The sequence below is a fragment of the Poromitra crassiceps genome (genome assembly GCF_964638095.1).
Source record: "Poromitra crassiceps genome assembly, chromosome: 5".
NCBI classification, from domain to species: domain Eukaryota; kingdom Metazoa; phylum Chordata; class Actinopteri; order Beryciformes; family Melamphaidae; genus Poromitra; species Poromitra crassiceps.
The window spans coordinates 27,242,866-27,256,343 of NC_139642.1; the positions used below are offsets into that span (position 1 = coordinate 27,242,866).

The 13,478-nt window shown below is 44.9% G+C and overlaps 1 protein-coding gene across 1 annotated transcript in view; it reads left to right on the plus strand.

Moving 5' to 3' along the window:
• The window catches only part of kmt2a (lysine (K)-specific methyltransferase 2A), a gene marked incomplete at both ends in the record, with an annotated part of 51,130 nt that overhangs the window by 24,511 nt on the left and 13,141 nt on the right, over positions 1–13,478 (plus strand). Inside the window, 15 exons of the mRNA XM_083637508.1 lie at positions 895–993; positions 1,256–1,376; positions 1,939–2,052; positions 2,305–2,489; positions 3,213–3,389; positions 4,070–4,180; positions 4,603–4,676; positions 10,192–10,409; positions 10,526–10,620; positions 10,715–10,852; positions 11,716–11,874; positions 12,273–12,384; positions 12,502–12,580; positions 12,873–13,051; positions 13,152–13,304. Of these exons, the coding sequence (XP_083493634.1) occupies positions 895–993; positions 1,256–1,376; positions 1,939–2,052; positions 2,305–2,489; positions 3,213–3,389; positions 4,070–4,180; positions 4,603–4,676; positions 10,192–10,409; positions 10,526–10,620; positions 10,715–10,852; positions 11,716–11,874; positions 12,273–12,384; positions 12,502–12,580; positions 12,873–13,051; positions 13,152–13,304 (2,014 nt within the window). The remainder of the gene's footprint in view (positions 1–894; positions 994–1,255; positions 1,377–1,938; positions 2,053–2,304; positions 2,490–3,212; positions 3,390–4,069; positions 4,181–4,602; positions 4,677–10,191; positions 10,410–10,525; positions 10,621–10,714; positions 10,853–11,715; positions 11,875–12,272; positions 12,385–12,501; positions 12,581–12,872; positions 13,052–13,151; positions 13,305–13,478) is intronic.

A 13,478-nucleotide genomic window follows, 5' to 3' on the forward strand; every position in this document is an offset into this window, starting at 1 on the left:
GACCCAAGGAATTGCAGCAACGTCAATAAGTCTCTGGCACAGTTCAATAACACAGTACGGGTTGGAAAGTGAGCTTTTAGAAATACCGAAATCTCAGCATTTTCTCACAATTACTCTGGTGAAGCAATTGTTGACTCATTGGCATTGATCGACAACAACCGCGTCAAACTATATATACTGTAGATATATCCTGCTCATTGTGTGCTCTGTGACAGTAAACATCTCATTACCAAACAATGAATGAATGTCTCAGGAAACGCTGCATTTCAGCTGTTTACTTACAGCTGATATTTTAATTTGGCAAATGGCTCTTGCTTGGCGATATGAAAAAGAAGTGCTGCAGCCCAACTGTCCCCATAAATCATTATTTTAACGCCTTTGCCTGGACTAAATGTTTTGACCCAGAGACGCAGGAGAAACTTAACGGCAGTGGCTGTCAACAGACCCTTGTCAAGGACGGCTCTTATTGTTGCTGCATCGTTATTATCGTGCCTGTTGTCGATGTTTTTGATGTGCATCCAGCCATTCGTGATGATGCCTACTGTAAATGAACTAATGTCCTCCATGTTGAAACCAAGTCTAGATTGATTGTTTGTCTTTCTGTCACACGTAATATCTCAAACGCACTCGTCAGATTTGGACAAAACGTGCAGAATGATGCATCTCAGCCCTGCAATCTAGCATTTTCAAAATGACATTGATTAGTCGATGTTGGGTCTGTGCTACAGTTATCGGTCAAACAGTCGGACATGTTTGTTACCGATTGGTCGTAAACGGGACTGCATTGTTGTTTGTGTGTGTGTGTGGGGGGGGGGGGGGGGCGACATGTTTACGGTTTCCTTGTTTGATATTTTAATGAGCTCATCTCTCGCTTTCCGGCCTCTCTCCTCGTAGCAGCAGCTGCTGGAGTGTGATAAGTGCCGTAACAGCTATCACCCGGAGTGCCTGGGTCCCAACCACCCTACCAGACCCACCAAGAAGAAGAGAGTCTGGGTATGGACACACACTACCATTCTTCCTTTTAGTCACATTTGCACAGTTGCCTGACCAAACGTTGGCGTTTATGCTCACATATCCCCCGCCTCTTGATGGTCACACATTTTCCCAGCTCTCTCACCACATGCTAGTCTCTCACACGCACTATGAAAACAGTGTAGTGTCACTTTCACACAATTCTCACACTGTACACAAGTGCCTGCCAGTCTGCCATGTGGTCACCAACTTGTTTGTGTGTTCGCTCTTTCTCCTTCTCCAGGTGTGCACCAAGTGTGTGCGCTGTAAGAGCTGTGGAGCCACTAAGCCAGGGAAGTCCTGGGATGCCCAGTGGTCACATGACTTCTCCATGTGTCATGACTGTGCCAAACTTTTTGCTAAAGGTGAGTGGCCAGCATCTGAAGTAGATACACTCCGCTGTCAGCCTGTCTGGGATGAAAGAGGGCAGATTCTTTCAAACTGGCCCAGTACTGTATAAATTTGTATACCAACTGCTACGAGGGCAAATATTTGAATCCAACCACTAATAATAATAATTATAAGTAGAAACAGAGCGCGCTCCTTTCCAACGTCCCTCGCTGCCACAAAGACGGAGGCTCGGAGCCCCATCTGCTTACCCCATCTCCGTGGTTGCTTGGAAGTGTGGACGGAGACCTTTGGAATCCCCCCTATATATTCTACTTTCCACTGTCGCTATAGATTTCAAATCAAGGACGGTGCTCACTCTGCCCTGGGGTATTGGGGATATTATGAATGAGACCAGAGGGAAGAGCACCTCCTACTGGTCCTCCAACACCACTTCCAGCACCAGGCTCTCTCTCCCGTCCAAGGACTGACCACAGCCAGACCTGCTTAGCTTTCCCACCAAGACAGCAATGTAATGCAGGAAGGAACCATGGTGCTGTGGCAAGTGGACTCACTTCAGGTGACCATCTTCTCTCTCAGGTAACTTCTGCCCGCTGTGTGATAAGTGCTATGACGATGACGACTACGACAGCAAGATGATGCTGTGCGGCCGCTGCGACCATTGGGTTCATGCCAAGTGTGAGAACCTGACAGGTTAGTATGACCCTCACAAAAGATCATATTGCAACACAATTATTTTTTTCCACAAGTTGAGAACTTTATTTATTTATTTATTTATTTATCAGAACGTGGTGCACTTAGTCATCTCAGCTGTCATTGTTTAGACTGCTGACTCACAGGCCGTCATGTGAGTCTTGTCATATTTTCCATCTTGACGAGGTGTCGGGAGATGATAAACCTAACAATGGGCTCAATAATGACCTGTCATCTGTGGATGCCTCTTAGATGAAATGTATGAGCTGCTGTCAAAGCTGCCAGAGAGTGTCGCCTACACCTGCACCAACTGTACAGAGCGCCATCCGGCCGAGTGGAGAACAGCCCTGGAGAGGGAGCTGCAGGGCTGCGTTCGCCGCATCCTCACCGCGCTGCTCAACTCGCGCACCTCCACACACCTGTTGCGCTACAGACAGGTGAGATACACATGCCATCTGTAACGCTACTCAGCAGTGGCTCTTGAGTTGTTTTGTTTCCATAAGCCCAGTATGTTCCCACTTATGGTTTTAGTGCAAGTTGCAGTGTTTCTTTGCCAACTTATCATAATATGCTTGTTGTCACTATTGTAGCTTTGTTGTTACTCACTGTCCTGTTATATGTTTTGTATTTTTATGCATCCGCCGGTGATAGATAGCCGGGCCCGGAGGCATTATGCTTTCGGGTTGTCCGTCCGTCCGTAGTTAACGCAATATCTCCGGAACGCCCTGACGGAATTCCTTCAAATTTGGCTCAAACGTCCACTTGTCTTGGACTCGAGGATGAACTGCTTAGGTTTTGGTGGTCAAAGGTCAAAGTTCAAGGTCACTGTGACCTCACGACTGGCGTTTTCATGCTCTCTGACACGATATCTCACCCCTAATTTGTACACATCAAATCAGATGGCATGCTATTAGATGTGGGGGCAACGTTTTAGACCCGGCGCTTTCCGGCATTTTGAACATGGTTGTCATAAATATCCAAATGACAACCATGGACAGTTGCGCTGTATTTTCAATTACATTCAAATTCCAGATGATGGATTTTAATTGTTTAAAAAAAAAAGCTGTTGGCGCAATTTTCCAGCTGTGGTTTTGCCGCTAAATGAATCTATTGGACATAATTTGTTTTAGTCAATGCTGAACTCTCTGATTTTGGGTCAGGCGGTGAAGCCTCCAGAATTGAACCCAGAGACAGAGGAGAGTCTCCCATCCCGCCGCTCCCCTGAAGGTCCAGACCCTCCAGTCCTGACTGAAGTCACACCCTCGCCTCCCAGCGACTCCCCTCCAGACCTGGAGACTGTTGATAAAAAGATGGATCAAGGCCGCTACAAGTCAGTGGTGAGTATACCTTTTGTTGCCCTGCAGCTCTTCTGATGCGTCCCAGACAAAAGCAGTTGTGACATTCCTCCTAAGATTCAGATTCAGATTCACAGGGGTGAGGGTTGATTCGGATGCCAAATAAAATCTAGATCACAAGCTTTTGCTTTCAGATTTCAAGCCAGTTAGTAGAGAAAAACAACCATAGCTGCCTGCCAATATAGTCGTTTTAAATATTTTAGGCATTTTTTTGTAGTGTAACTTAATATTCCATGCGTCCTCAATTTGTGATTCAAGTTCACGTTAAATTAACACCTGAGTAAAGAATAGTACAAGAGGAGATAGGGAAACTGCAGGAAGACGTGGATTTAGGATAAGAGAGACTGTTAATTATAGAAAGTGCATGGGAAGGAAGATGGTGAGGGGCACAGAAAGGGTACTGTGACACTCCTTCAGCATGAGTTTACTACCAGCAGACAAGGAGAGAGGAAGTCTGAGAAGGAGGGCACTGTGTCATACTGTGTGTGTGTGTGTGTGTGTGTGTGTGTGTGTGTGTGTGTGTGTGTGTGTGTGTGTGTGTGTGTGTGTGTGTGTGTGTGTGTGTGTGTGTGTGTGTGTGTGTCTGTGTGTGTGTGTGTGTGTGTGTGTCTGTGTCTGTGTCTGTGTCTGTGTCTGTGTCTGTCCATTAATTTCTCTGCCAGCTGGAGTTCAGTGATGATATAGTGCGGATAATTCAGACAGCTATCAACAGTGACGGTGGACAGCCTGAGAGCAGGAAGGCCAACAGCATGGTCAAGTCTTTCTTCATCCGGGTAAGAACCACAAATCAATGCTGGATCATTATTCGTTCTTACAGCACCATTATAAACACATTTGCTCACAAGTACTCACAAATTCCAGAATGACAATAATATACTAGGTTTCACTCAGGACGTAGTTGTGTTTGCTTTTGGCTTAAGAGGTTTCTCTGATCTCTGACTGACACTCGCATACGTACAGACACGTTGGATACAGACACGTTGGATACAGACACGTTGGATACAGACACGTTGGATATATACTTGGGTTAAGTGTCGTGCTCAAAGTACGGTCACACAGAATCTAACTAGGGCCGTCCCAAAGAGCCATAACCTCACTAACCGCCATCATTTCCCAAATGCAGGTCTATAGTAGCATGTTCTATATTAGTATGCTTACACTATGCGTGACCTTCATCTGCTGTTTTCTGTTTCAGCAAATGGAGCGACTCTTCCCGTGGTTCAAAGTCAAAGAGTCCAGGTTCTGGGAATCGCAAAAACTCCCTGCCAAGTGAGTGTCAGCTGCACCACAGTCATTGCAAGAGATTATTATACAGATTGAATAATGTGCCAGTATATAATAACCAGCTGTTGCCGGTACCTTTGAACAAGGTATTACAATGACATTGATTAAGCCATCATTTAGCTTCATTAGGTATTTCCAAATTACCTTTATAATGTCATGATGTGGATTTTTTTTTAATGCATTTTGTGAAAAACAATTTACTGCGACTTGCATCATACGCCCATTTTTCGAAAAAAAAAAGTTACAGAATGCTTTGCAGAGAGAAGGAAGTAAAACGGGTGGAAAAAGCACAGGACACAAAGATAAAAGCCAAAAATAATTCAAAACCAGTAAAGGTCAGCAAACGTCAAACCGATGTGATCAAAGCTGATTAAAAGCAGAGCCAAAGACTACAGAAAATAGATGAAAGCAGTAAACAAAAGGAGATAAAACAATCACACGGAAACAAAAAGTTTTCAGCAGGGATTTGAAAGATGGCACAGACTCCGCAGGCTGTTCCAAATGATAGCGGCTCTGACTGTGAAAACCTGCTCACCTTCAACTTTAAGCCAGCATCTAGTGATAGCTTAGAAGAGGCTGCCTGAGGAGCTCAGACTAAAGCATAAAAGCAACAAACGGTCCAAGATGCAACTTGGGGCCAAACCTCGCCAAGCCTTAAATATTTAAAGTAATAACTTAAAGTAATCACCTACAACTTTTTTCATGTAAATAAATGTCATTTTAAAACATTTTGGTACTCTATTGCTGATTGATACCATACTACATTAATGATTCAACCTACACCCAGTTCATGAAAGATTTGACCTTTGCTGTTCCAAACACCTACTGTATGAGCGGGTAGTCTCGACGCCAGACCCATGAGAGTTCTTACGCTGATACACTACGTTACTGCATGCTGCAGAGCTCTCTCTGTGTCTGGGACGCTCCCCCCCCCCAGCCGGCTGGTAATGGGAGGGAACCGTTCACTTGGCCAGTCATATGCCAGTGATGGATACAGTCCTGCCCAATCAGTAACGACCAGTAACACGGGAGGCGCAGCCCATTTTTTTAACCACTCTCTCATTGGTGCTACGTCCTGTCACTCATTAAATTTCACCCCCCCCCCCCCCCCCAGACGCGCCCTCAAACCCCAGCAGTGGCTGTGACGTGGTACAGACTCATTTATGTAGTATGCGGAGCGCAGCGATTCAACGTAATATTTGAGTCTGGGGAGAGACTAATGAGCGGGTAAGTGATGCTTTATGTTTATGGAAGCAGTGCAGAAGCAACCACAGTTTGTTTGGGGTGTATTAGTATATAAGAAGATGCAAGAATTATAACAAGCTACAGACTATATTGAGTGTCTTTATTATTACAGTATTTTTGGCCAGTGCCTACATTGAGTGGGGGGGGAAACATGACTGAAAAACGCTCTTTTTACAAAAGTCAGAACTAATCTATGAATTAAATATTCCTCCCAGATTTCTAGCAGTGGGCTTCACAAATGCTGAAAGGTTAGCGAGACTGTCCAAACTGGAGGTGATGTCGATGGAGGAGGCAAAAAGAATCATCTTGGATTTATTGTCTGAATTGGATTGGCTGAACTTGAACATTCCGCCTATCGACTCCCATTGTTAAAAATATCGTGTTCAAACGTAAATTGTGAAAGAAAGAGTATAAAATATAAGAGTAGTAGAATACAAGCAATCAGTTCGTCAACAAGCTGAACATTTAACAGTTTGAACAGAGTTTCTAACTCAAAGTATGAAGGGGTAGATGATAGGTGCCCGGGAAAAGGTAAATAGGTAAATAGTGGGTAGAAACAGCAATCACACAATTATGATACGTAAAATGTAAAAATGGGGTCACACTGTACCAAGAAGCTCTTTGATGAATTCAGTGGGAATAATGTCCAAGGGGCAAGAGGGTTCCATATGTTTATGTTATCTGTTAGAGTGGCAGGGGAAATGGGCTGAAGGCTGCTGGGAGAGAACAGTGGTGGGAGACTGATATTTCCTCAGCCACGGAGAGGGAAGTCTGCTATCTGATCTTCACTACGTTTCTGATTGAAAAGAGTCAGAAATGCGTCACACTGTCTGTTCTGGAGAAGCCTCTATATTATCGCTTGAGGAAGGGGGCGATGGTAAATGTATTACCGAGACAATATCGGAGCAGCGCTGTACGTTGTCCCCTCACACGCTTGACTTCTCTCTGATGCTGGGACATCGGTTTTTGAACATTGTCCCGTTTCCACTCAGCTTGTCTACATTTCCTCTTTAGAGTCTGGCTGTGCTCATTTATCCAGGGAATGGCTTTGGGTTGAGCCATTCTTGATGTTTTTTTTTACAGGTGCTGTGGAGTCTGAAATGACCAGGCAAACTCTCTTACATGAATGACTAGCTCCTCAGTAGGAGGGAGGAGTGGCTCGTCAGTATTACCTTTGCTAGCAGCAATGAAAGCTTCACAGAATTCAGGAACTGGGGGGGTGCAGTCAAAACAATGGTTTTATGATCAGATACACTTACATATTCTTAAAACCAACTCAATAGGAATAAACCCAGCAGAAAGATCTGAATCAATATAGTATGACCTTTTATGGGAGTGGGGCCTGTGAAAGATTGCACCAAATTTGAAGATTCTAGACAACAAATAAAATGATGGGCAGCAGCATATATGGATATTAAAAACACCAGAGAATTCATCAATGAAAGCCTTATTTGGTTTTGGGGGGTAAAGTAGACACAAAGTAGTACACAACACGGGCGGCTGTAGCTCAGGAGGTAGAGCAGGTCATCCACTAATCGCTTTGGATAAAAGAGGTCGGTGGTTCGATTCCCGCCTCCTCCAGTCTGCATGTCGAAGTGGCCTTGGGCGAGATACTGAACCCCAAATTGCTCCCGATGGTGTGTCAGCACCCTGCGTGGTAGCCTGCCGCCATCGGTGTATGAATGGGTGAATGTACCTACTGATTGTAAAGCGCTTTGGATAAAAGCGCTATATAAATGCAGGCAGTTTACCATTTACAACATAGGGACCTTGCCAGTGATCACAGAGCTGAGATGCTCTTGGCATGCATTTATATTCAGCTGTGTGAGTCACTGCAAAACCACGTCCTTGTCAATAACATCAAAGGGCACGAATATGTGCTCTTAAAGAACACTTATCTGAGTGGAGTAGGTGGGTAGGTAAGTGTCCTCTCAACATACCTTATCTCAGAACAATGACTGTAGTTAAAAGCTTTCAGCCGGGCATCCGCATAGTGCAGCCGTGGGCAGGGGGGATAGTGTGATCCTCCCACGTGCTACAGTATGTCCTGCCGGTGAAACGAAGCGCATGTATGCTCGTCTGCAGCTCTCCCCAGATCCTCAGAGGGGGTGGAGCAATGACCGGGACAGCTTGGCAGGGGATTGGCCAAGTACAATTGGGGAGAAAACGGGGGGATCTATAAGAGGGGGGGGGGGGGGGACGGATGAAAAGCTTTCATCCAAGACTCAAAGCTCCCGTAACCGGGGGTTTCCTGGTGGCTCAGTGATCTAAGGCGCGTGCTGTGACGCATGTTCCTGTCTCTCTCACCTGATCTTTCTTGTCTCCACTTTGAAATATCCAATCAAGAAATGCAAAGAAAGACAAAGAATCTGTAAAAAAAAAAAAAAAAGAGTCTTTGTGAATCTAGTGGTGGATAAGAGATGACTGGAGGCAGAGGGAGATAATAGATGGAGTATGCTCACACACTGAAGTAAAACATGCACCCAAAATATCACAGATTGGTAGGATTACTAATAGATTAACTGGAATGATCAATTTTCTGTCATTTTGTGCAAATTCTCCTTGACTCGAGAAGTACTACGTCCCAAAAATGAATTTCCATTAGTGCTTTATGGTGCAATTTTGTAAGTTAAGGCAGCTATCCAAAATGACTTTATGGAAGACGGGCATTGATTTGTACATATATCCTGTCACATCAATGATTCATGAAATGATCCTATTGAATATTTGACAAATAGTAAGAAAGACACATTGACCCACTAGGCTGGGTGCTGGATCAAAAACCTGATCCAGTCTTGAGGAAACAAATCATATTGAATAATTGATATATGTTTTATATATGCTACACGTTGTGCATGACAGGCTGCCATAGCCTCTTTTTGTGCAGCATGAACCACTTCCACACACACACACACACACAGACTCACTCAGACACACTCACTCACTCACTCACTCGCTTACCTATGGTTGGCTATCAGCTTTCCCAGGCCATTTATTCTGCCTTGCCTCCAGGCATTGTGGGAGGCAAACCCTCGCAGTGTCAAATTTCACTTGTAAGCTGTTTGACACACATTTGTGTTCCACTTGTGGTTTAGTTGCCAGTTCAATTTAATTTGTTATTCCTCTCTGTGCCGGTCCAAGATGCATGTAATCCATTCATTCCCATGGAGCAGGTGTCCGTCATTAGAGGCATAACACACCAATTACCTTCACTTGCTCGACTTGGCAAAGCTCCATGTTGGTGAGTTGTTTATGACGGCGCTGCTCACCCCCTCCTCTGAGACACTTGGCACCTTCACTTAACTGTTGTCCTGGGGGAAACCTCAAGTTCCTCATGGCACTGCCCCCTCGTCTGTCAGACAGTGTTGAGGGCCTAAAAACCCTTTGACTGATTTTTTAGTATGTCTCACGTCACGTGTCCAGGATACGTGCCGTTACCCATATACATAGCAATACAAATATTTATTTAATGACTTTATTTTATAATGTCTGTCTAGAAATGAGTTCAATTCATAAGTAGATCTTACCCAGTTACATGTACTGTCCTGTGAGAATAACAGTTGCTGAGGAATTTGCTAAGATTTTAATTATTTTTTTAAATACTAGATAAAAACAAACTACTCAGGAACAAGTCCATATGAAGACCGCACACTCCCAAAAATTTGCAGGGTGACCAAACTTTTCAAAAAGACATGATTTATTTACTTTAATTATTTTCAATCAACCAAGTTGGCTCATTACTATACTTTACTTGTTTTAAAATAGGACTTATATGCGGAGAAATGTTTTGCTTTTCCTTCAGAATATCACAATGCTTGCTAGACCGGACCTCTCATGAGCAAAAATCACCAAAGCAAGAACAATTCAGGAACCTCTCTGAACCCCACCCCATGCTAACAAAGCTCCCCTAGAGGTGCTGAATACGCTGTGGTCTTTGTAGAAGTCTGAAGTCTCAATAGTGATACGTGTGGTTTTGATATAGAAACCCTGCCGTACGGACTCGACTATGAATTGCAGCCCTGGCACAATTCTCTACTGGTCAGGTTGTGCTGAAGTTGTAAACCCACTTTATGCCTCATGGTTACAGTAGCTAGGGATGCTTTGCGGTTGTTCCTTTGTTTATACGTGGGTTTTTTGGTAATAAAACGGTCATTACTTTTGGCAGGAGAAAGACATGCAGGGCAGAGCCAATGCTAGTAGTAGTAGTTGTAGTAGGGTGACAGAAATATAACCCATCCTTCCTCTCTGCCCCCAGCAGTGGTCTCCTCCCCAATGCTGTGCTGCCTCCATCCCTGGACCACAACTACGCCCAGTGGCAGGAGAGAGAGGAGCTTTCCCGCTCTGAGCACCCCCTTCTCATGAAGAAGATCATCCCAGCCCCCCGGCCCAAGACCCCCGGAGAACCGGACTCTCCAGCAGCCCCCCCTCCTCCACTCCCCCCGACTCTACCCCCACCACCCCCACTACTACCAGGTGAGGCACACCTCCAACACACACACACACACACTGTACATGTGTCTGTGAATGCCTGGTCGCTATTAACCGGGTTTCCTCACAAGTCCAAACCTTGCCTGTTATCTTCTCCTCAGACTGTGAAGACAGCCTGGAGCTCCCTCCTCCACCAGGCGTGAGCGACAACAGACAGTGTGTTCTGTGTCTGAAGTATGGAGATGAGAACACAAATGTGAGTCAAAAGTCTACTTGGACTAACCTTAACGCATAACGCTGAGTCCTTGTCACTTGCCTGTGCCACTTTTAACAATGCCGATGTGTTTCAGGAGGGCGGGAGGCTGCTGTACATCGGTCAGAACGAGTGGACCCATGTGAACTGTGCCCTGTGGTCTGCCGAGGTGTTCGAGGATGATGACGGCTCTCTGAAGAATGTCCACATGGCTGTTCTCAGGGGAAAACAGCTGGTAAGACATGACCCATTGCAAGTTCCTCCTGTATATAGAGGTCAACAGTCACGTGACGTCTCCAGACCCGGAAGAGAATTCCCCATTCATTTTCTCCATAGACATTCAAAAGAAAACGTATCCACCTTATTTTTGAATGCCCCACTGTAAAAAAATAATCGTGGGTACAAGGTCCGGTTTAACGTGACTTATTGTTGCGGCTTGCCATTTCCTTTGTTATACTCGGCTGCAGACCCGAATTATAAACCGGAAACTGGAGTACGTTATAAAAGTTATAAATATAGTCACGTTATAAACAACTAACGAACGCTGGGGGTCCGTATGGAAACAGTGTTACTCGAAATGGTTAAAAGTTCAATCAATTTGGTCATTCAGTGGCGTTTTACTGCCATGTAAAGTAACTATTACGCTAGCCGCTAGCATTAGCCACAGTAGCCGACTACCCACAATGCATTACGTTATCCCAGCACCCGAACGACACGGCTGTAGAGCAGAATGGCTCTGCTGTAAAATCCTCATAGACGTTTTTTTTGTCAAGTTAAAACCATAGACTGTAAAACAGTCTATTACACCGGAAGCGGAAGAAGCACCCATCAGGCATCATGGCAGCTAGAAATAAGGTGGATATAACGAGTTTTAAGGCTGGAACGAAGCCAATCAGTGACCTACTGAATCGTGAGTGACCATAAAATATTTCACTTGGAGCACAAATAAAAACGTTCTCCATAAAAAAAATTGTATGGAGAAAATGAATGGGGGGTTCTCTTCCGGGGCTGGAGACGTCACGTGACCATTGAGCTCTATTTTATTGACATATATCGCACAAACATCCGCAACATGTTTCTATGTGCTTTCCTGCTCAGCGCTGTGAGAAGTGTCAGAGGCCAGGAGCCACGGTGGGCTGCTGCCTCACTTCCTGCACCAGTAACTACCACTTCATGTGTGCGCGTCAGTGCCACTGTGTCTTCCTGGAGGACAAGAAGGTCTACTGCCCGAGGCACAGGGACCTCATCAAGGGAGAGGTAAGAAGACCTCATTATTTACTATTATGTCAAAGGAAAGGAAATTCATTGATACGTTTGGATTGCAGCCACCTGTGCTAAAACGTAAGGTTGCTTTGCTCCTAAATCAATGCAAGCTATTAAAGGACTAGAAAGAAACGGGGGTTCCTGGTTTTTTGGAGCTCAGTCAGACTCCAGTCGATAAAGTGCCATGGAGACAGGCAAGAATGGATACTGTAGTGTAGGCCTACATTTTGTACGTTGAGATCACTAACCACGTCGAATATATGTGAAGCATGCAGGGTGGCTGTAAGAACTATGTTATGTAGGCTGAAAACAAAAGTTGCGTTTTAATTATTTTAATCTCTTCACCATCTCCAGACTCTAACCTTTCTTTTGTTTCTTTTGTTTTTCCCAAGGTGGTGTCTGGGTTTGAGGTGACCCGCAGGGTCCTGGTGGACCTGGAGGGCATCAGTCTCAGGAGGAAGTGGCTGGCAGGACTGGAGCCTGAAAATGTCCACATGATGATAGGTGAGACTGATGGTGGTGGATGAGCATCTAATGGCCATAGTGGCAATCTAACCACCATTCAATTGTGATCCAAGTGTCTCTTGAATGCTCCTTGAAACGCATAAACTGTCATTTCAGGCTCCATGACGATTGATTGCTTGGGGATACTGACTGAACTCTCAGACTGCAAGCGCAAACTATTCCCCATAGGATACCAGTAAGTTTCCTGACTTTTATTTTACGTCTGAGGTGCTCATCATCTTTCTACTTAACCCATTGATACCTGATGCAGCATTTGTGTGTGTTCGCGGTCTTAAAGGGATACGCACACAAATGAGGGATATACACGCAAATGCTGCATCAGGTATCAATGGGTTAAAGTAACTATCACCACTACTATCAATTGCTACTGTGCAATTACAGTCCATCTAACGTCAGAGGAAATTGAAATTGCTGTGTTAATTTTGGTAAACTAATATATTTCTTTCACTCTCTCTCTCTCTCCCCAGGTGTTCTAGGGTGTACTGGAGTACTTCAGATGCCCGCAAGCGCTGTGTGTATACCTGTAGGATCCTCGTTTGTCGCCCTCCACTGGTAGAGTCTGACCTGAAGAGCATGATGGCTCCGGAGGAGAATCGCACCATAGCACACAGCCCTCCTCCTTTAGCAGGTTGGTTCAACCTACAGAGTGAAGTGATCTTTAGGTTAGCCTCTTTTACAATATATATCTTATTTGAGAGTAAAACATGCTCAACAAAATGATGTTCTGTGTCCAATTCTGTTTTCAGATAAAGACTTTCCTGACCCATTTGACTCCCCAAGGCGCTCTGACGCCCTGTCCCCTGCCCACACCCCCAAGCTCAGAGTTTACACCAGGAACCGACACCCCAGCTACCCCCCTTGTCAGCGTTCACCGGGTCCCAGACCCATGCCCTCTCCAGGTACAAACATACACTCTGACTCTCAAATTATTTTTGACAGATATTGACTATATAATTACACTATTTACAATTCAGCATTTAGCCGATGCTCTTATCCAGAGCGACTTCACCACAATTACAAACACCCAATATCAGGGAGTGCAGAGACGGAGCCATAGTGCCCTGACGCTATTA